At 39.7% G+C, this 24,484-nt stretch overlaps 1 protein-coding gene across 1 annotated transcript in view; it reads left to right on the top strand.

The window, feature by feature from the left end:
* LOC138089050 (ATP-binding cassette sub-family C member 4-like) overlaps positions 1 to 20,670 on the top strand; it is a 204,649-nt gene extending 183,979 nt beyond the window's left edge. Inside the window, 4 exon segments of the mRNA XM_068984373.1 lie at positions 6,123 to 6,295; positions 6,736 to 6,841; positions 12,437 to 12,571; positions 20,563 to 20,670. Coding sequence (XP_068840474.1) covers positions 6,123 to 6,295; positions 6,736 to 6,841; positions 12,437 to 12,571; positions 20,563 to 20,670 — 522 coding nt within the window.
* Positions 20,671 to 24,484: the final 3,814 nt, after the last annotated feature.

The following is a 24,484-nucleotide window of genomic DNA, read 5'->3' as shown; positions in this document are numbered from 1 at the left end:
GGAAGAAACGATATTGTGAAAATGACCATACTACCCAAAGAATCTTCAGATTAAATACAATCCCCGTCAAATTACCAATGGCATTTTTCACAGAATTAGAGCCAAAAATTTTACAGTTTTAATGGAAACACAAAAGACCTCAAGTTGCCAAAGCAGTTTTAAGAAAGAAAAATGAAGCTGGAGAAATTAGGTTCCCTGACTTCAGAATATATTACTGAGTTGGCCAAAAATTTGTTACATAAGATTTTATGGAAAAACTTAAATGAACTTTTTGGCCAGTTCAATACAGATCTAGAGTAATCAAGATGGTGTGGCACTGGCACAAAAACAGAAATATAGATCAATGGAACAGGCTAGAGAGCCCAGAGATGAACTCACACACCTGTGGTCACCTATTCTGTGACAAATGAGGTGAGAATATACGATGGAGAAGAGGTGGTCTCTTTAGTAAGTGGTGCTGGGAAAACTGGACAGCTATGTTTAAAAGAAGAAAAGTAGAACACTCCCTAATACTGTATACAAAAATAAACTCAAAGTGGATTGAAAACCTAAATGTAAGACCAGATACGATAAGTCTCTTAGAGGAAAACACAGGGAAAACACTCTACATAAATAACTACTAAATGTTTGACTGATCTTTTGATTTCAGAGAAGTGTGGCATATTTTTAAAAATCTTTTTTTTTGTTTTGTTGTTACACAAATCTGACAGATTGATTGTTCATGTTGGTTTGAATTGGTATGTTTGTCATTTAGTGTCACCCTTTCATGGAAGCTCTGAAATCTGTAATATACAGATGAGCCTTGACTGTGAGCAGGCAGATTTGGAGGTATGACCATTTCCAGTCAGTAATTCTGGTTTCTGAAGGATATCACCACTGAGTCTTTATACATCTACCCTGCTTTTCAGCAACATGTGGGTTTTGTTTTCTTAAATTGGGTTGATTGCTTCACCTTCTCCTGCCTGAAAAGCAGTGCACCTCTGATTTCATTTAAGTCTGTGAGTCTTTTACAAATTCTGCAAGAGAAGAGGTGTGTAGAGCATTTAACCATTAAATATAAAGAACGATAGGATGATCTACTACTCTTGAATTCATAGGACAAATTTAACGGTGAAATTGGGACACATATTTAAAAAATAACCGGAAGTACTGGTAAATTATTTTTTCTATTTGTTTCCCAGATTTAGACCTTTTTGCACAGATTCTCAGATAGCATTACTCTAGAATTTTAGAATATATTTTTCCATGGACAGAGAAGCAATATTAATCTAAATTATAAAAATACTGAAGTGGTAGATAATACTAAGATCTACTTCTATTTAAACTACATTTGTAACTTTCTATAAAAAGGAAGAAATGTGAGTTTATTTCACAAAGTGAAGTATGTGGTTTCCATGTGATGCTTCTGGAATTAACCCTGTTAACTTTGGTGATATCACTTAGAGAAATCATCCCATCATTGTGTTTCTCTAGGAATTGATTCCTTATGACTGTTTTAAATAAAAACTTATGAAATCATTCATTGAAAAACATACAAATGTGATAAAGAAATAATTCATAGAGAATCTGGATAAAGGGATGATTTATCAGTCTAAATTATTGTTGTTCAGTTGCTAAGTCACCTCTGACTCTATGTGACCTCATGGACTAAAGCACACCAGGCTTCCCTGTCCCTCACCATCTCCTAGAGTTTGCCCAAGTTCATGTCCATTGAATAGATGATGTCATCCAGCCATCTCATCCTCCGTCTCCCTCTTCTCCTTCTGCCTTCAATCTTTCACAGCATCAGGGTATTTTCCAATGAGTTTACAGCAGGTGGCCAAAATATTGGAGCTTCAGCTTCAACATCAGTCCTTCCAGAGAATATTCAGGGTTGATTTCCTTTAAGATTGACCAGTTTGATCCCTTGTTTTCCAAGGGACTCTCAATAGTGTTCTCCAGTACCACAGTTCAAAAGCATCAATTCTTCAGTGCTCTTTTATTGTCCAGCTCTCACATCTGTACATGACTACTGGAAAGACCATAGGTTTGATTATATGGACCTTTGTCAGCAAAGTGATATCTTTGCTTTTTAACGCATTGTCTAGTTTTGTCATAGCTTTCCTGCCAAGAAGCAATCCTCTTCTAACTTCAAGGCTACTGCCACCATCTGTATGGATTTTAGAGCCCGAGAAGAGGAAATCTGTCACTGCTTCTATCTTTTCCCCTTCTATTTGCCATGAAATGGTGGGACAAGATGCCATGATCTTAGTTTTCTTAATGCTGAGTTTTAAGCCAGCTTTTTCACTCTCCTCCTTCACCCTCATCAAGAGGTATCACTAAATCAATGAAGTCAGTTTTTAAATGAGCAAAAAAAACCCCCTAGTTATTAATTTGTAAATGATGCCTAACTGGATATGTGAACCCAAACTTACTGAGTTAACCTGAGAATAAGTAGGAGGAAACCACTGTTTTCCTCTTTATGAACTTCAATTAAAAGGAAAAGATGGCATAAAAAAATTTTAAGGTCCTCTAGTTCTGTTTCTTTCTTTTTCCAAGGCAGAGGTGGACACGCAGAAGGAAGACAGTCCTATGGATGCTGCCTGTCTCATTTTTGTTATTTTCCTAAATATGCCTAAAATACATTTTTCATGTACGGAAAACTTCCAACTTACTGTAAACTGATAAAAATTCATCAGAAATTAGTGCTATTGGGGTGCTAAAAAGCAAAGGCAGCTCCAAAAATATAACAAGAGTAGTGCCTGAAGATGAAGCACTTTTTCACTCAGAGGTTAAAAGGTCATAGTAGATAAAACTCTGGAAGTGAATCATTGATGTGTTGCTTCCATTAAAAAGCAAAAACAAAACACCTTAGATACTAGGATTTGGAATTAAGAGTATAGTATGGGGGCTTCCCCAGTTGCTGAGTGATGAAGAGTCTGCCTGCAATGGAGGAGAAATGGGATTGATCCCTGAGTTGGGAAGATTCCCTGGAGGAGGAAATGGTAACCCACTCCAATATTCTTGCATGGGAAATCCCATGGACAGAGGAACCTGGCAGGCTACAGTCCGTAAGGCCCATGACTTAGCAACTAAACAATAATAGAAATGTCCTGTTGACACTGGGAAGAAATCGTAGAGTTAAATGTCTGACATTGATAGTGTCTCTGTTAGGACACAAATGTGTCTTATCACACAGGAAACAAAGATATAGAAACCTGGGCATCAGCAGCCTGTGCATCAGGAACCACATGGTTCAGTCCTTGCGGTGGAGACAGGTCACATGTCCATTTCCCGGGGCCTTGTGTTAGGTGAACTTCCTTTACTGCTGGCCCTGCTCTGGTCAAAGCTCTTCCCCATCCGTTGATTGCATTTCAGTGTCTCCTTCTGAGCCACACCAGATTTTCTTCTTGAAAAGTAAGAAAGTTCCACAAAATGTGGGAACCACCTGACCTCTGTGTTCCCCTCCTGTGAGGGTCGTCAGTACCCACTACAGAGTGTACACAGCAATGATGGAGGCAGGGTGCCTTAAAGTCCAGTGTATTATTCTTCAGTTTTGCTGTATTCTATTATTCTCCCAAGCTCAAAAACAATCTGAAGTATTCTATACTGAAATGTATAGTTTTGAATAGTAGTTATTTGTTCTATTTTCCTTAAATTATAACTTTTTCAGAGCTTTCTTTATTTAAAGTGTGATATGATATCTTGGAGCAAGTTAATTGTTATAAAAAGATATCCTTTTACAATTACACTTATAAGAAAACAGTGTTATATATAAATTAATTATCCATATGAATTTAATTTCTAATTTATAGAAACAGATATGTCATGCAATTAGAGTCACTTATGCCTTCATTCATGTTATTGCTGTTTGTGACATCTGACTCTTCTGCAACCCCATGAACTGTAGCCCGCCATGCTCCTCTGTCTATAGGATTTCTCAGTTAAGTATACTGGAGTGGGTTGTGATTTCCTTAGCCAGGGGATCTCACCCAGGATCGAACCCAAGTCTCCTGTTTGGCAGGTGGATTCTTTACCACTGAGCCACCAGGGAAGCCCACCTTCATCCAGCCAACAAATGTCTACTAAGAGCTTGTTAGGCAATGCTGCAGCTTCTGGGGCTGTCACAGTCGTTAAGAGACAAAATGCCTGTCCTTCTGGAGCTGAAATTTTCCTGGAGAAGTTGAAAATCAAGCCAATCATATGTAACAAAATGTACATATGTAACAAAATCTCAGTGCTGATACATGCAAAGGAGAAAAGTGAAGCAGAACTTGAGGAGGGGTGAGCTGATAGCATTATTAATAATGGGCAATATATATTGGTCTGTTACAAATTCTGCATGTACTGACTCATTTAATATTCTTAACAATGTTAGGAGGCACACACCTTTATAATTATGGTATTATAGTCTTAGAGTTTAGGAAGCTAAGATAGAGTAGGTTCAGGAACTTGCCCAGTTGGTACAGCCAGGCAAGACTTAATGCCCAGGCTGCCTGGCTTCAAGGCTCCAATTTATTTTTGTTTGGCTTCAAAAAAAAAAAAAAAGTCAACAAAAGAACCTAAAATGCGTACTTTGGTACCATCTCCAAAATGACAGAATGATCTCGGTTCATTTCCAAGGGAAACCATTCAGTATCACAGTAATCCAGGTCTATGCACCACCCTAATCATAGAAAGTGAAGAGGAACTAAAGAACCTCTTGATCAAAGTGAAAGAGGGGTGTGAAATAGCTGGCTTAAAACTCAACATTCAAAAGACAGTTCTATACATCTGTGTCTCTTTTATATTAAAAAAAAAAACAACATTCAAGAAGCTAAGATCATGGCATCCTATCTCATCACTTCATTGCAATAGATGGGGAAATAGTGGAAACAATGACAGACATTATTTCCAAAATCATTGCAGATGGTTACTGCAGCCATGAAATTAAAAGATGCTTGCTCCTGGGAAGAGGAGCTATAACAAACCTAGACAGAATATGAAAAAGCTGAGACATGACTTTGCCTACAAAGTCCATGTAGTCAAACTTATGGTTTTCCCAGTAGTCATGTACCAGTGTGAGAGTTGGACCACAAAGAAGGCTGAGCGCTGAAGAACTCATGCTTTAGAACTGTGGTTCTGTAGAAGATTGTTGAGAGTCCTTTGGACAGCAAGGAGATCAAACCAGTCAATCCTAAAGGAAATCAACCCAAATTTTCTTTGGAAGGACTGATGATGAAGCTGAAGCTCCAATACTTTGGCCACCTGATGTGAAGAGATGACTCATTAGAAAAGACCCTGATGCTGGGAAAGATGGAAGGCATGTGAAGAAGGGTATGAAAGAGGACAAGATGGTTGGATGCCATCCCCAACTTAATGGATGTGAGTTTGAGCAAACTCCAAGCAATACTGAAGGACTAGGAACACTGGTATGCTGCTGTCCATGGGGTTGCAAAGTGTTGGGCATGACTCAGTGACTGAACAACAACAACCTATATCCATATGCTGGGAGAAATAAGATGTTGTGTTTTCTTTTTCGTGCATTTTCATTCACAAACAATGCATTTAAGACACTGAAGAAAATGCATTTTTTTGGTCCACTATTTGTAGGATTAAACTTGGGAAAGAACCATCATCAGAATGGGCTCCAGGAATACTAATGTATAAGTGGCAGTTTGCTATTGCTTGAACATGCATATATTAAACTTTAGAAAATAGTAAAGGGCCAATAAGCTTATATCTTCAGAGAACCAGATTTTCTGTAAAATTTTTGAAAGCTTTTCTCTAGTGTACCAATTCCTATGTAAAATGCACTTTGGGAAACTTGACTCAACCATAAAGATCCTTTTAACTTTTCTGTTTCAATCATGTTGGGAGAAATAGCTTCACTTTATGAGAAACGTCCTTAACTAACCCCTGGGGGGCAGAGTTTCTGGTGGATGTCCTGTGGTGGGAAAGGGGGACACTGAGATCTTTTTGTACTGAGTTGACTACACCATCTTTCTCAGTGAACACTCACTGGAAGGGGCTCTCCCTATCATGTGGCTGTACATGTAAGATACGTAAGAAGTCCTGAGGATGTCAAAGCGCTAATGTCTAAGAGGCTTGTCTACTTCGGTAGCAGTTTGCTTAGAAAAATGTCATTCTTTCTGTATCCACAGGTACAACTCAAAGAATCCATTGAAGGTCTTCCTGCTAAAATGAATACTGAATTAGCAGAATCTGGATTGAACTTGAGTGCTGGTCAGAAACAACTGGTGTGCCTTGCCAGGGCTCTTCTCAGGAAGAATCAGATATTGATTCTTGACAAAGCCACGTCATATGTGGATCCAAGGTGTGGAGCTGAGCCCCAGGAAATCTTGAACTGACTTGTAAATGTGTTAAATGGAAAACATTTAGTAAATCTTCAAAATGTTTCTAAGTGCTCGCTTGGCCTCATGGATATCTGTTGATAATATTAATTCCAGAAAACATAGGAAAAAACCAAGACATGTTATATGGTGTTAATGTTGTTATGAGGCACCCTAAGAAAGCTGAATTCCTAAATCCAGCTCCTGATAGTTTCAAGCAATTTTGAGGGAAGACTAACTTTCCATCATTTTATTAAAAATAGTAAATTTCTAAGTAGACTTTTTATACTTAGTTTTTTAGGAATAAGACTATATGTTAAAGTATTGATTTTAAAAAACATTGTAAAAATATCATAGGATGTTTTTAAGTCTTAAGTCTGCTTTTCCTGTCTTTACTGAATTAAATCAACTTCTTTGTTTCTAGAACTGATGACTTCATACAAAAAAGAATTCGTGAGAGATTTGCCCAGTGCACTGTGCTGACCATTGCACACAGGTTGAGCAACATTATTGACTGTGAATGGATACTGGTAAGACCCTCTCCATTTTAGTTGTTTCCATTTATGTTCAATTTTCAATGTATCCTTCTGTGTAAAAGTTGATAGGAACCTCCATTAATTTTTCTCTTAGTTTCTTCTCTCATTCCTGAAAGTTACTCAAGTACTTAATTTTAGAATGCATTATTAAATAATATATCCAATAATCTTATATTTTCACATTAAAAGTTTATTTGAATTCTCTTTTTTTTTTATGATGGCCAACCATTAAAATATTCCAAACCCAAGTTTTAGCTCCATATTTTAGTGGGGTAGAACACAGTCATTTTCTCTGTGTCATAGTTGTTTCAGCATTTTTGGATTCCCTTATAAAAAAATTAGCCTCTAGTTTAGACTGCCAGGAGATTTATGGCTAAAGTTGTAGATTTTCTCAGGAGTCCATGAGAAGAAAAGGCCTAGTGAGAAAAACAGTATTTTAACTGAAAGGATTTAATATAAGGAATTTATTACATAGGGATTAGAAGGCTAGAAAACTGAAACACTGGGGTAACAATTTTAGAAAGCAGCTACCTGAGATCTCAGAAAAGAGGCCCTAAGGAATTGATGCTCAGACCTCCAAGGAGAGGTCACTGCCCGGTTGTGGTCATATTTGTGATGGGGCAGGATGGGGCTGGTTCTCCAGGTGCTAATACCCAGGAGCTGGAGTCAGGTCCCATTGCTGAGGTGCCGCTAGTAGCAGAATCAGGTAGAGCATTAGCGGTGTTTCCACCTTCAGTCTCCCTCTAGTGCCCCCTACTGGCAGAAGCTAACAAAGGCCACCTGGCAAAAGGGTCTCTGAACTGTTGCAGTGACTTGCAGAGACCCACCTTCTGCTTCACAGATGAGAGTTTGCAAAGAAAGGGCAATCAGGGATGAGAGACTAAATAAACAACCAGCGAGTCTCTTAACAATAGCTCTGTTCTGCACACATGGCAAGCTCCAGGCTTTGGTCTCTGGATATCTGTCTAGTATATTCCTTCCAGGTTTGGTTGGCTCTTTCTTCCTTAGTACTTTAATATTTCCTTCCTTAGCTTTATTTCCTTTCTGTATCTATTCCTTTTCTCTCTCTTTTTCATTTTCTCTCTTTCTTTGTCCTTTTCCTCTGTTGCTTGCTCAGTTTCAATACATGTTAGGATGTGGCTTTATAAAACAAGAAAAGCATTCCTCAAAGATAAACTTTGGCAGCAAATAATCTCAAGGAATGCAAGATACTTTGAGGTATTTTGATGGTCCATACAAAACAGGCAATAATCACTAATGAGTGGTCGGTAGTACCCACAGTTCTTTATGTCTGATGATAATAGAACTGTCTCTTTTGACTTGGGCAGTTCCTGGAATATCGCCTCCCACCCTACCTCACATGCATTGTCAGATGGGACATCAGTGGGGTCACTGAGTAGATACCAGGCTGTCAGCACTGAGGCAGTGCCTGTAGCCTCACTCCCTGAGCTGGACGTGCACAGGAGTGAGCTCTGGGGAGGTAGATGATGGGAGTAGGGCATCCCCAACCGAAGGGATGCTCTAGGCTCCAAACAGTGCATCTGGTTACCTGGACTAGACCTCACAGTAGGAATTGGGCTCTACATGCAGACTTTCATGAGGAATAGGGTTACATTCAAGATTGCCCAACACTGACTCTTAATTTCTAGAAATGTTTTGTGTCAGGCATCCTTAGTCGTTCATTTTGTGTTCTTGATGCTAATTGGAAAAGTAACTTTTTATTGCTAGATTTTACCTGTCTCTTTGTTCTTACCTCTCAACATTGCATTTCGGAAATTATCCTCTAAAGCACCATTCTTCCATTATAAATAAATGATGCTGACCTATTTTAAGCCCTTTGTCAGGCTTTAGACATAGCAGCAGAAAGATGGCTTGATCTCCAGCTCAGTTAAGGGTCTGTTCAGTTAAATTCCTTGCTCCTAAATGTACCCTGAAGATTTATTTTTGGTTTTTGGTATTATAGCATTAATGTCATTAATGGTAGCAGATTCTTTTTATTATCTAATTCTTAGAAATACTGTCACCTTGGAATGTGTGGTTGGTTAGGGAAACTGAGGAAGGACAGAATTTGGACATGTCACCTGGTCTCTAGTCTTTCCAATTCTATTGTTTTCCTCTATTTCTTGGCATTGATCACTGAGGAAGGCTTTCTTATCCCTCCTTGCTTTTCTTTGGGACTCTGCATTCAGATAAGTATATCTTTACTTTTCTCCTTTAGCTTCTCTTCATTTATCAGCTATTTAAATAACCTCAGATATGCAGATGACACCACCCTTGTGGCAGAAAGCAAAGAGGAACTGAAGAACTAACTTCTTCATGAATGTGAAAGAGGAGAGTGAAAAGCTGACTTAAAACTCAGCATTCAAAAAACTAAGATCATGACATCCAGTCCCATCTCTTTGTGGCAAAAGATGGGAATACAATGGAAATAGTGACAGACTTTATTTTCTTGGACTCCAAAATCACTGCAGATAGTGACTGCAGCCATGAAATTAAAAGACACTTGGTCCTTGAAATAAAAACTATGACCAACCTAGAGAGCATATTAAAAAGCAGAGTTTTTCCAGTAGTCATATATGGATGTGAAAGTTGGACCATAAAGAAAGCTGAGTGTCAAAGAATTGATGCTTTTAAACTGTAGTGTTGGAGAAGACTTTTGAGAGTCCCTTGGACTGCAAGGAGATCAAACCAGTCCATCCTAAAGGAAATCAGTCCTGAATATTCATGGGAAGGACTGATGCTGAAGCCGAAACTCCAATACTATGGCCACCTGATGCGAAGACCTGACTCATTTGAAAAGGCCCTGATGCTGGGAAAGGTTGAAGGCAGGAGGAGAAGGGGATGACAGAGGATGAGATGATTGGATGGCATCACTGACTTGATGGACATGAGTTTGAGCCAGCTCTGGGAGTTGGTAATGAACAGAGAGGCCTGGCATGCTACAGTCCATGGGGTTGAAAAGAGTCAGACACGACTGAGTGACTGAACTGAGCTGAACTGTCACCTGGTCAGTCCTAAAGTGTTATCACTCAGCACCTGATATGCAGATGTGAACATCTGTTTCCTCTGAACAAAGCAGCTTTGTTGCTATTATCAAAATATGTTCATTTGTTTAATGCTTTACTTACCGATTTGTTGTTTAGTCTCTCAGTTCTGTCCACCTCTTTGCAACCCCATGGACTGTAGCACACCAGGCTTCCATGTCCTTCACTGTCTTCTAGAGCTTGCTCAAACTCACGTCCACTGAGTCAGTGATGCCATCCAACCAGCTCATCCTCTGTTGTCCCTTCTCCTGCTTTCAATCTTTCCCAGAATCAGGGTCTTTTCTAATGAGTCAGCTCTTCACATCAGGTGGCCAAAGTATTGGACTTCAGCTTCAGCATCAGTCCGTTCAATGAATATTCAAGGTTGATTTCCTTTAGGATTGACTTGTTTGGTCTTCTTTGCAGTCCAGGAACTCTCAAGAGTCTTCTCCAGCACCACAGTTCAAAAGTATTCAGTGCTCAGCCTTCTTTATGGTCCAACTCTCACATCTATACATGACTTCTGGAAAAATCATAGCTTTGACTAGACGGACCTTTGTCAGCAAAGCAATGTCTCTGCTTTTTAATACACTATCTAGGTTTGTTATAGCTTTTCTTCCAAAGAGCAAGTGTCTTTTACTTACCAATATCTCCTGGTAAATTTCTATAATCTCAAATTTTTCTCTCTTGATCAATGTCTATGAACAAATCTTTAAAGAATTTTTATGAAGCAATGTCTGGCCAGTCCCTCCCCAACTTTCTAGTTTTGTCCCACTCTGCTCTCCCTCCTTCGTTTACAGCCAAAATCACACTGATGGTCTTTCAGTTCTGCAAATTCAGTATTCACTGTCTTACAGTGTGCCCTCTCTAGACTTTTGGATTAGTCTAAGGTACCTGTGATGGCAATGGTGAGATGGTGGGACTTGGGGTAGATAAGAAAGTGAAGCCAAATGGACTGCATGATGGATTGAACATGGGATCTGAGGGCAGAGAAAGAAGTTGATGTTGGCTTCTGGGTACAGAGACTGAGCATCTGGGTGAGCAGGGAAGACAGAGGGAGAAGGGAGATGCTAGGGTTCTCTTTGGAGCCTGTCACCTTTGTGATGAATGACCTTGTTTCTAGGAAAGGATCTTACCCTTCACTGTGAAGCTTCCCTTCTCACTTCTGTGTTGGGAGACCTTCAGGGTAGGGCTCCCTGGTTGTGTTCATCAGCGATGTCACAGGCAGAACCCACCAGGAGATGTAAACTCGGCTACTTGTTTATATATTGTTCTGAACTGGTTGTGGTTGCTGACTCCTCTGGTAGGAATGGCAGGATTAGACCTCAGGGGACCTCTGCATTCCTCAGTTAGAGTTGGGGATTGTCCTCTGTGCTCCATTCACCCCAAGTATAAAGCTTGTGTATTTTTCTAGAGCTTCTGATTACCAGTTGGCTTTCAGTTCAGCAAAAACATCACCAGGAATGTTCTTTCTCAAAACTTTAATTTTTGAGGCAATTTTATTTTTATTGCTTGCTTTAGAAATATAGACATACCTTGTTTTATTTGTTTCCCAGATACTGTTTTATTTTTATAAATTGAGAGTTTGTCAAAAACCTACATTAAGCACGTCTATGGGTGCCATTTTTTCCAACAGCATTTACTCATTTTGTGTCTCTGTGTCACTTTTTGATAATTCTCACAATATATCATACATTTTCACTATCATTGAAGTTGCTCTGGTGATCTGTAACATCAATGATCTTTGATATTACTACTATGACTTACTGAAGTCTCTTATGATAAGATTTTTTAGCAATACTTTATATATATATATATATACACACATTGTTTTTCTCATTGTTTTTCATTATTGTGCAATAATGCTATTGCACACATGCTTGGGTACAGTATAACGTAAACATAGCTTCTATGTGCCCTGGGAAACTAGAAAATTCATGTGACTCACTTTACTGTGATGTTCATTATATTCTGGTATTCTGAAACTGAACCCACAATAGCTCTGAGGGATGACTGTACCTGTTTCCTTTCTGGAAGGCAAGTGATTGTCTGTTCTGAAAGCTTTAAGGACATACAGACAGGTCAATCTACTACAAAGTCTAATGGTCCAGAGGGCAGGTGGCCAGCCTGGAGGAGCGGCTGAGGAAGTGACAGATGTTTGATTTTCTTGAATCAAGACATTTCCCAACGCTGTGTATCTTATAAATAGCCCTCAAAACTCAGAGTCTGAGAGCTCAAAGCACTAACTAATGATAACAACCCCAAAGGCCCTTGGCAGAATATAAAATGCTACAGACTGTTCAGTTCCAGTAATCATAGTCATGATTAAAACTTTCGTTTTCTGAAAATGAAAGAACTTTTGTTTTCTTCCTTTGCTATAACCATACAGTGATGAAAGGCTGGGCTGGGCCCTTGTCTCCCAGTGAAACAGGGGAATCGAACCATGTAAATACCACCAGTCCTACTGCCCAAATTCTCCCTGTCCTGCCCCTTTTGGAAGTATTGTCTGAATTATGTGTTACTGGGAGACATTTTGTGCTAATGGGTTCCTTTCTGCTGTTAACAGGTTTTGGATTCAGGGAAACGGAAAGAACATAATCAGCCAAATAATTTGCTGCAAGATAGAAACAGCCAATTTTACAAGATGGTGCAAGAACTGGGCGAGGAAGAGGCTGCTGTCCTTGCTAAAAGGGCAAAATAGGTGAGGCTATTGTGGGAAGCTGTAATTAAAATTCACCTCCAGGATTCACTCTTCACAGGATCTCCACCAAGGGTCTGGGAACAAGCACTCTGTGTTCTTTTCAGTAGAAGCCTCCATAGAGGAAGCGTCATGACTGGGTCTTTAACAACACAGGGCAGGTGGAAGGCAGGTCTGCTGAGAATCTGCAGCGGTGCTGGGGGTGGGGTCAGGATGTGTGAACCCTTCTGTGTACGTGCACCGGTGCCTGAGACAGAGATTTTGGATTCGACTTCCCACATGTTTGGACTCTGGGTTCAGATTCTCATGGAACATAGAATATTTTCATTTTGCAGACCCTTTACATTCATTCTGATTGGTGCTCATTACATATGTGATACAAGTTCCATCAAATAATATCCAGGAAATTTGAGAGTTTAAGGGGGAAAAAAAACCAACTTGGAATATTTCGATTCTCGGAAGATCTTCCAGAGAAAGGTGTAGGTCTCTTCTGTTTCCTAACCTGTAAAGAAAACTCTTATCTGAAATTATCACTTTCTCCCTAATTCTTTGTTGTTTAGAATTAGGTCCATTTGCCACCTCCCTCCCCGACCCCCCCCCCCCAGCTTCCTCTACCTTCTAGACAATGAAATTGTCATCAGTACAAATCAAGAACTCACAATAGCTTCACACTGTAGTCTGAATGGTGCCTGAAGGTTTACACAGCACTTTCACAGAGATGAGATGTCTGAGACACTAAGCACTGTGTGTGGTGTGAGGAAGGGGCTCAGTGAGTAACATTCAGGTCATGTGGTATCTTCCTAACAGAGGTGTAGTGGTAGCCAAGGTCTGGTTTAAGAGGCTTAGCCATTATCATGCCATCTGTAAGTCTTTCTGGAACCAGATGGGAGTAGGATTGGGGTTGATAGGAAGATAGAGGGAGGGAAGGAAGGTCTGGTGTTCTTACCCCTTAACATGTGTGGCTCAGGGTGGGATGTGGCTTTCCCACTGAAAATTTATCTCTGCATGTTAAATTATGGATGTATTTTCCATTCTTCATACTTTTCTGCCTTTCCCAGATTTTCACTTGTAAATAGAATAAGATTATTTGTGTTGTATTTAAAATGTCTTAAAGTAAACATGTCCCAGTATCTTAAGTACTTGTATATGAAAGATTTATATAAAATGTAGCCTTAGTTCATCACTGTCTCCTCTCAGTCCTCTCTAGAAATGAGGAAATGCAGAGCAGAACCTTCCGCTGCTCATCAGGTAGGAGACTTCCTGGGTCCCAGAGCTGGCTGAAGAGTTGACAGAGCTAGAGTTCATGCTTAGGCTTACGGACAAGGAAGTCTCTGTTCTGAACTTTTCATGAGTACTCACATTGTGTGCAAATGTTGAGAAGCTGAACAAGGAACTCTGTATTTTTTTATGCCTGAAATTCACAGAGTGTCTCCCAGTCAGACCATCCCTCCTGATACCTCGAGAGCCAGGAATCTCCCAAACCCTTTTGCTCTTTTGACCTTAGGCATTTCACATCAAAAAGAGGTGTTCCCACCTGTATGTCAAAGTCTTCATTTTAAAACTATATTATCATGACATTGAGTAATCAGAAAAGGAACACAGAATTTTAGATTGGTCCAGATAATAAGGTAATAGGATTCAAGCCTCTCTTTGTACAGGTGAGGAAACTAAGGTACTTTAGAAGGAAGGTGGTCTCATGTATATAACTGGTGTTAAGCTAGTTTGCAGCAGACACAGAATGAGAAATTTGGTCTTTTAGTAAATATTTTAAATCAAGTGTAACATATACTGAAGTAGACATAGGTCATAGAATTAGAAATCTTGTGATTCCAGGTCTAGTAACCCTGCACACACTCTAACAATATTAATGGTAGGTTACATTTGTGTAGTTCTTTATAATTTATTTTATACAGTTCTCACGTGTATGATTTCATGTAATCTCATGAAGGTCCATTTTTATCCCATGTCATGGATGAGGAGAGTGGTTACAGGGCTCACCCAAGGTCACAGGGCTGGTCCAGGAAGCACAGAGTAGGCATTGCTGGGGAGGCTGGGTGCTGTCCTAGGTACTGTGTTCTGTGTCGAGCCTGAGAACACTGCTTTTGTCACATGGTAGCTAAGGTAGGGTCAGTCACCAAAGTTCACAGGGTGACAGAACCTCACTCTTGGATTTCAGTCCTACCACTGGCTCAGGTCACCTGTACAGAAAGAAATATTTTTCTTAATTCTCATCCCATCTTGACATTATTTCTGCATATTCTGCATCCTCTTAGGAGGATAAACTGTCAGATTATCAGCTTTTTGAATGTGCAAGCATCAGGTATCAATGTATTGTTCAGAGATATAACACCAGGAGGATTAGCCTAAGTCACAAGGTTTTCACTCTAATAGAACAAAATTCATTCATCTGAAAAGAAAACCCAACATCTGGGAGAAATGCTTCCACATCAAATTTTCTTGAACTCCTAGCTCAGGTGAGCAGATCACTGTCTGATTGACCCTTTATGGATGATCCATGAAATAGTAGAGCAAATACCACTTAGATACATAAAGCTAAATGGGGCTGTAGTTTGCTAGGGCTGCCATACAAAGACTAAAGAGTAGGTGACTTAAACAGCAGAAACTTATATCCTCACAGCCCTGGAGGTTGGAAGTCTGAGGTCAAGGTGTCAACAGGGTTGGTTTCCTCTGAGGTCTCTCTCCTTGTCTTGTAGACTCCAGTTTCCCTCTGTGTCTCACATGCTCTTCCCTCTGTGTGAGCCTGTGTCCTGGTCTCTTCATATGAGAACTCCAGTCTGTTAGATTAGGACACACCTGTATGATTTCATTTTAACTTTCTTGCCTCTTTAAAGACACTGTCTCCAAGTACAGTCCCATTCTATGGTACTGAAGGGTTTAGGACTTCAACATGTAAAATTGGAGGAAGGCAGGCCAGGGGTCTCCAAATGGAGGGAGTAGGCTGCAAGTGCCAGACATTTTTTTTATCTCTCTCTTAAGCTGCAGGAGGAAACAAACTACTAGTGATATACTTTTCCCCTTCAGTGTACAAATTTATATCCACTGAAAAAGAAATGCAAAAAGGCAAAATGATTGTCTAAGGAGGCCTTACAAATACCTGAGAAAGGAAGAGAAGCTAAAAGCAAAGGAGAAAAGGAAAGATGTATCCATTTGAATGCAGAGATCCAAAGAACAGCAAGAAGAGCTAAGAAGCCTTCCTCAGTGATCAATGCAAAGAAATAGAGGAAAGCAGTAGAGTGGGAAAGAATAGAGATCTCTTCAAGAAAATTAGAACTATCAAGGGAACATTTCATGCAAAGATGGGTACAATAAAGGACAGAAATGGTATGGACCTAACAGAAGCAGAAGATATTAAGAAGAGGTGGCAAGAATACACAGAAGAACTATACAAAAAAGATCTTCATGATCCAGATAATCATGACGGTGTGATCACTAACCTAGAGCCAGACATTCTGGAATGCGAAGTCGAGTGGGCCTTAGGAGGCATCACTACAAAAAAAGCTAGAGGAGTTGAGCTATTTGAAATCCTAAAAGATGAGCTATTTGAAATCCTAAAAGATGATGCTGTGAAAGTGCTGCACTCAATAGGCCAGCAAATTTGGAAAACCCAGAAGTGGCCACAGGACAGGAAAAGTCAGTTTTCATTTCAATCCCAGAGAAAGGCAATTGCAAAGAATGCTCAAACTACCACATAATTGCACCCATCTCACACGCTAGCAAAGTAATGCTTAAAATTCTCCAAGCCAGGTTTCAACAGTACATGAACTGTGAACTTCCAAATGTTCAAACTACATTTACAGAAGGCAGAGGAACCAGAGATCAAATTGCCAACATCTGCTGGATCATCTAAAAAGTGAGAGAGTTCCAGAAAAACATCAATTTCTGCTGTATTGACTATGCCAAAACCTTTGACTGTGTGGATCACAACAAACTGTGGTAAATTCTTCAAGTGATGGGAATGCCAGACCACCTTATCTGCCTCCTGGGAAATCTGTATATAGGTCAGAAAGCAACAGTTAAAACTTAACATGGAACAACAGACTGGTTTCAAATCTGGAAAGGAGTACATCAAGGCTGTATATTTTCACCCTGCTTATTCAACTTACATGCAGAGTACATCATGAGAAATGTTGGGCTGGATGAAGCACAACCTGGATTCAAGATTGCTGGGAGAAATTTCAATAACCTCAGATATGCAGATGATACTACCCTTATGGCAGAAAACAAAGAACTAAAGAGCTTCTTGATGAAAGTGAAACAAGAGTGAAAAAGTTGGCTTAAAACTCAACACTCAGAAAATGAAGATCATGGCATCTGGTCCCATCACCTCATGGCAAATAAATGGGGAAACAATGGAAACAGTGGCAGACTATTTTCTTGGGCTCCAAAATCACTGCAGATGGTGACTGCAGCCATGAAATTAAAAGACGCTTGCTCCTTTGAAGAAAAGTTATGACCAACATAGACAGCATGTTAAAAAGCAGAGACATTACTTTGTCAACAAAGATCCGTCTAGTCAAGGCTATGGTTTTTCCCATAGTCATGTATGGATATGAGAGCTGGACTGTAAAGAAAGCTGAGCACTGAAGAATTGATGCTTTTGAACTGTGATGTTGAAGAAGACTCTTGAGAGTCCCTTGGACAGCAAGGAGATCCAACCAGTCCATTCTAAAGGAAATCAGTCCTGAATATTCATTGGAAGGACTGACGTTGAAGCTGAAACTCCAATACTTTGGCCACCTGATGCAAAGAACTGACTCATTTGAAAAGGCCCTGGTGCTGGGAATGATTGAAGATGGGAGGAGAAGGGGATGACAGAGGATGAGATGGTTGGATGGCATCACCAACTCAATGGACATGAGTTTGTGTAAGCTCTGGGAGTTGGTGCAGGGAAGCCTGGTGTACTGCAGTCCGTGGGGTCGCAAAGAGTATGACAGGACTGAGGGACTGAACTTAACTGATACAAATTTTAAAAGAGTTTTCTTTTAAAATTCTGTTTACCATGAAGATAGCTGGTTCCACCTGAACTTAACTTTTCTCAAACTTTGAGCTAATCAATGCGTTTTTCTTATTGAAATCTTTGTCTTAAGCTATGTTAATGAACTATTTATTTACCCTAGACTCTGTCTTCAAGTCAGTTCTCCCTAAGATTCAGAACAGACTTGACAATGAGTATATTTTATTCATGCAGATGTTCTCTTAAGCTAAGTCAGTGAGATTATATTTGCTTGGAAACCTGAGTTTCCTCAAGATTTATGTCAATCATTTTCGGTCCAGGGACAGTTCACCTTGTGCCAATGTTATCTTAAAATGCATGTTGTATGAGGGGCCTGATACCAGTCTCTGAGTTTTGAGACATTTCCTTTCTCTAATTAGCAGACTGCTAGTAGCTATATGGATCTTTCCTGTAGCTCAGATGATAAAGAATCTGCCTGCAATGAAGGAGACCTAGGTTAGATCCCTGGGTCGGAAAGATCCTCTGGAGAAGGGAATGACCATCCACTCCAGTATTCTTGCCTGGAGAATCCCATGGACAGAGGAACCTGGTGGGCCACAGTCCATGTGGTCCCAAAGAGTCGGATACAACTGAGCGACTAACACTGCTACTACTAGTAGCTATATAACATCTGCCTAAAGACTAGCAGGGGGACTCTTTCTGTCTCCTTCTGATGTCTGTGTCAGAAGCTTTCTTTATCTCTTTTATACTTTAATAAAACTTTATTACACAAAAGCTCTGAGTGATCAAGCCTCATCACTGGCCCCAAATTGAATTCTTCTGTGGAGGCCAAGAATCATGGCATCTTTCATGGTTCAGCAACAGCCTTTCAGAGGGGACACAGTTCAGCTCCAGGAATAAATGCCTGCCATCCATTCTGTTCTGTGATTAAGCAGACCTGGTTGAGGTTTTTTGAAGTTTCTTTGTTCGCAGGGTGTAACAGAGGTGTCATTTTGTCTATTCGTGAAATCACCTAATACAGCCCAGCAGTTATGAAGTTCTCATATCCTAGCTCTAGGAGCCTGGTCCAGTTGGATAGATGGAGGAGGCACTTAGCATCCATGTGGCCTTGTGTCCCCCAGGGCCTCTGAGCCTCTGGTCCTCACCTGTGTGTAAAGCAGGATGACAGCCCTGCTGTCTTCTTCACACTTGTCACAGGGATCAAATGAGAGAGCAGATGCTTAAGTGCTTTGAGAATATAGAGAATTTTACAGTATAAAAGTGGGATCATTTTGTAAAAGGCTGTGGATTGAAACCTTGCCTCCCAATAATAAAACAAATATACCCATAGTTCTTCTAGGTCACTTTTGAGACTCTAAATCAGGGGCCCCCAACTGATGAATATCCTTTGCAGTATTCAGTTCAGGTATTTCAGACCATGAAGCAAAGTCCTTTTCAGTTAAAAGTTGCTAAAAATAATATTGTCTTTATAAAAAATTATATGGAGAAGAGTTGTAGAGAAAGGAACCAGATGATTTTGGAAAGAATGTTAAGCAGTAGAAAATGAATTTTCTTTTGTTCCTTTAACTCTTTTTAGTTTCACCAAAAGAGTACATACATATATAATCACAAAATATGTCTAGCTTAAGAAAATGGAGGAGGGTGATGATATGTAATCAACTCCCCCTCCACTCCCACCAAAGGCTTTATTCTTAAGTGCTTCCATTACAATGGAAATAGTCTCAGATTTCAGCCATTGGGTCCAAGCATTCTTGGAGGGTTTATTTTTCTCCTTAAGTGACATTTAAATATATAGCATTTTGTATGCAGAGCTGTTTGGGGGTAGCAGGATATGTTAGCAACAAGAGAGTAAGGAAGTGCACTTACTGCGAAGGTAGGTGTCCTAGTGCTTTTCTGTTTTGTGTGTGAAGTTCATTCTCTCTCATGATAACTCTGTTTACAGCACCCGCAAATGCACTTGCGGTCAGGTTCTATAAAAGAGATCTGTAATCATGTGTCTAAGCAACCCAGTTTGTGACATGAGTTAGCCTCTGATAGACTATAAATTTTCTGTTTTAAAGACTCAAAGGAAACTTTTCACATTCTTCTTTGAGGAAAAAGAGTTACACTTGAAGTTGTTTTTTGCCCAAACATGTTCAGAGATAAGGCTTCACAAGCCCTGACATTATTTTATTTTGTTATGTGCATCTGTAAGGAATTGAGATCCAATACAGCTACTAAAAACTGATGATTGTGGAACTTGACAGCACTTCCTTTCTTCTGTGTTCTGATTATACACTGAAAAAATACTGATATACCTGATACACTGAAAAATACTGATATAGCTGTATCTCTTCCAGTTTGGCTAGAATTTGGTAGAATTCAAGAGCTCAAACATCTGGCAGAGATCTGTCCTATTATTGGGTATCATCTTATATTTCAGAGAAGTCTCTTGGTTGAGTGATTGTTAAAGCATTTGATTTTCTTTTCATTCTTGGGACCCACTATCCACAGATCACATTTCTATAGGACCTATAACTGCTTTGCCACACAAATTAAACACCAGGATATTTCGTACATATATGCCAGTGTTTCAGTGCTTGCCAATCAGGGTTTATAACATATAAAGGTAATAACCCGATATTAACATCCAAACCTGTTGTGCTCCTTTTACGTGTGAAAATGACAAACCCTGTTCCGATGCTAGTTTTCCTATCTTCTTTGTTACCTGTTTTTAATTTATTTCAGTGAATAAAATGATTTTGTGTATCAGTTTACTGTAGTGATAAAGCATATCTGTGAATCAGAATGATCAGATATCTAGGAGATCTACAGGTTATTTGGCATTACATCCAGCCCCACTGGGGGTTTTAATGAGGCTACTTCCTCCATAGAATAAATACAGCCCTGGTTTTCTAAAACTATGTCTCCAATAGTAATACGATTGCCTCACATGAAGAAGGAAACCTAGAAATGTGTTGCCTTAGGAGGAGGACTTTAAAACTCTTAAACATGTTGTTTTTGTCTTTTTCTCCCTCAGGTGTACTTCAAAAGGAGACAGCCAGATGTTACCCACAGTGACCTTGTGGTTATGAATGTTTCCAGTGGACAGCCCTCAGCCTTCACAATTTTTGCGTCAACACTGTGATTCTACCATGAGTTCATGTCTATTCCAAAGGCTTTTTTCCAATAGGTTTTGCACTGCATAAACTATATTCTACTTTTTTTTAATACCAGCAACAAATATTTACACATTACAAAATGTGAGTTCTCCAATCTCAATGATTTCAAGCTCTTGAAAAAGGATTTATTATGTTTATTTAAATGTTATATTACTTGCTTTCTTATCCAAATCGGAGGTTCAGGCCACCAACAATTGTGTCTTGAGAGACTCCAGAGCCAAACTCATCTTCTAAGATTTGAGACAAAGTTGTCACAGATGTATTTTTACTGCCCCCAGAATTACCTATTACTTTCCAATTATATCAGGGATTCTGTTTACTTGAAGACTGTGTAAAGTTACTGTTTTGTGTCCACTTCCTTTAACATGACTAGGATCCATTTTTCCACCGAAACACCTCTGGTTAAAATGCTACAGAGAAAACTGATAGGAAAAACATATAATATACTATAGTTTAAGTAACCAAAAAAAAAAAAAAAGAAAAAAAAAGGATATAAATACAGAAGGACAATATGTTCTGAAAGAGAAGGAAGAGAAAATATGCTTTCTCAAAATAGGAGCCCTTCTAGGGGGTTTGCTAATGAAGGACAGATGTGTGCTAGACTGTCTTCTAGAGAGAGGATTTTATTTTATTTTTTTTTACATTACAAATTGTGGTAAAGTATATGTAACATAAAATTTACCGTATAACCATTTCTAGTCACACAAACCAGTGGCATTAATCGCATTCACAGTGTTGTGCAGCCGCACTCTCTGGGGAACTTTTGGTAATTATATGCTTCCTCTTCAGTGTGTTATTTCTGCAGAGTCATTTTGATAAGTTTCATTTTTCTAGAAGGAATATGTTTCCTGTGAGTTTTGAGCTTGATTGGCATAAATTTATTCATAATATCTTATATGTTTAATATCTGCAGCATCTCTAACTGTGTTCTTTTGGCTTTTTAATTTTCTTTTAGCCTTCTTTTTTATGAATAATCTTGCATAACTTTTTCCTGTTTTCAAAGAATCACCTTTCTGCTTGATTGATGCTCTCTAGTTCATCATATGATTCTTTCCTTCAACTTTTCCTTAACTTTGAGGTTTTTCCTCTAAATTCTTAAATTGAAAAGAGATTATCAATGTCCTTATTTTTCTAATATAAATACATAAAGCTGAATTTTTTCCCTAAGATCCACTTGAGCTGCAACCTGCAAGTTTTGGTACTCACCACCATCAATAGCCATAGTATTATGTATTTTCTAATTCCTAATTTAATTCATTAATATATCTTTTACCCATGAGTTATTCATAAGTGTAATGTTCTCTAAATTTCAAATGCCAATGGACTTTTTAAAATTAGATTCAGCCATGTGGAACTGCTAACATTCAGTTTTTTTATAAGCTATAAAGTGGCAGGTTCATATGGTTCAACATATAGTTTTCTTTTGTTTTTAATATATAGCTTAATTTCATTTGGTCAGACAACATTAGATTGTGAAGTTTAAACCAAAGGTAACCACATGCACACTAAAGGTCCTTGTTTCTACCATTTTGTATTTTATTGGAAGGGTTTTTAAATGTTATAAGTACATGTGTAACCAGTAATTTTCAATAATAATCCTCCCCAAATACTGGAATGTTTTCTAATACGTGTTGCAGGCTGGCTCTCTGGGATGCAGACTCAGATGGAGTTTAGTGCTGGGATGTGTATCGGGGTTGCCCTTGGGGTCCACACTGTGGAATCAGGAGGGAAGAAACAGGGTAAGGCAGCGGGAAGGATCAAGCTGGATCACCGGCCAGACGACCTGAGCTGACTCCATGGGAGTTTGGAGTGACGATGGCCTTTCAGGGTTGTCCTGACACATCCAATGACCAGGCCTGTATACCTCCACCTGTATGGGTCATTGCACGCAGGCTGCCCTCAGAGGGGCTGGTAGTTTAAGGTTGCCCACTGGCAGCACTTATAGCTGGTGGACAACAAGTTCTTGAAGGGAGGTCAGGACAGCACGTCTCCATGTCCCTGCTCAGCAGGTATCACAGCTCCAGAGGTCGGTGATGAGGGTGTACTCTGGGGGAAACTCTTGATGACTGATGTTTAAGTCAAAATGATGACTCAGTGATTCACCTGAATACCCTCTGGTCTAAAAAATAGAGGAGAAGGTCCATGTAGGGGAGATATCATCATTGTCCAGGGTCAGCCCAGTTGTCGCCTCTTCTAGGAAGTCACGTTAAGATCAGTCATCATCCTAGGTAACTCGGATTTGTGTGTTACCCTGAGCACCTCTCATGTTAAACTGAACCATACTTGGTTAGTGTCCTGTTCTTACCATCTTGAGATACTTTATTTTTAAACAAGGGGCCTGTTCTTTCTGTTGTGCGTGTAGCCTGCCCTGACTGTGAGTGTTAACACGTGGTCTATTTTCTCACTAAACTAAGTGAGAAAAAGACTTGAAACTGCACCCTATTCACTGTTTGATTATGTCTTCCAGCAGAGTGTCTGTGTACAGAGGGTGCTCAGTAAATGTTTGTTGAATGAGTAAGTGATGACTGAAAGCAAGCCTTCCTTCTCAATGTTATAATTTCGAGATTTTAAGAGGTAGCCTGGGATAACAGAAAGCCCTGGTTTTGGTGTCAGTCACACTGGTCTGTCGGTTCTTTCTCTACTACTCACTAGCAGTGTGGGTGTGGGAAAGCAGTAACCACCCAAGATGCCAGGACATTAGAATGGCACCATCCTTTACAAAATAGGCTCTGGACACTTATAGTCATGTAATCTTAGTTACATGCTCGGGTAAGCATCTCAACCTCTGAATCTCAGCTTCTTGGTCTGAAAAATCAATATAGTTTCTGCTCTTGAACCATTGCTTTGGTTGGGATGATGGATGAACTAAGAGCATCCAAAGACACAGGGTGGAATCACTGACCTTGGAGACTCTTATCACCAGAAGAGGAGAACAAGATGGGTGTGGATGAAAGAGGTTTGTAGGCTGTAGAAAGTGTACTTGAGGAGGTCCTCATCTGATGGCCTAAACCAAACTGTTCCTCCTCCACATGTAGTTAAAATGACACAAGCACATGGGGAGGGGCACAAGCTCTGGAGTCGGGACAAATACTGGCTCCTCTGGACACTGGCTGGGTTTGGATTCAAGTTCTGCTAGCTGGTAAGTGTGGGCTCTTAAGGTTGGGAAGCCCACTGTGGTTCAGTGGCTTTGAAAGTTGAGGTGGATATAGTATGATTCACAGAGGGCTACTGCAAAGATTAACTATGAGAGTGGTACTCCCAGTGTGGTCTGTGCACTAGTGTCAGTCCCTGACCTGTTTGTAACCCGGTTAGAAGTAAGTACAGGAAATTCAAGAAAGCTAGAAATGCACAACCCTCTGTATTGCCGTGACATCCACTCTCAGGACGGGTGGGATCATGAACACCCTGGGGACCAGTGTGAGGGTTGCACTATGGGGGAGAAGGGCACGTGGCTGAGCTGCACACTAGCCATGCACAATGGATCATTGATTAGGTAGCAATGGGCTGAAAATATAAAATTAGATAAAACTGATATTTAATCCCAGACAGGTAAGAAACAATGTGGGATATGTTCAATGCTCTTGAACAATGCTGTATATGTGATTAGCTGTCAGTCAGTACTATCCTCTCTAGCACTATCCTCTTTATTAATTGTTACCATCATATTTAACTTAAAATTAGAGCACACAGGCTTCCAAAAGGCCCTACTATACATATCAATATTCTCATTTCAGTTCAGTCACTCAGTCGTGTCCAGTTCTTTCCGACCCCATGATCTGC

Source organism: Capricornis sumatraensis, chromosome 12 (genome assembly GCF_032405125.1).
Source record: "Capricornis sumatraensis isolate serow.1 chromosome 12, serow.2, whole genome shotgun sequence".
NCBI lineage: Eukaryota > Metazoa > Chordata > Mammalia > Artiodactyla > Bovidae > Capricornis > Capricornis sumatraensis.
Note: the sequence above shows the minus strand (reverse complement) of the source record. Positions and strands in the feature narration are given on the sequence as shown.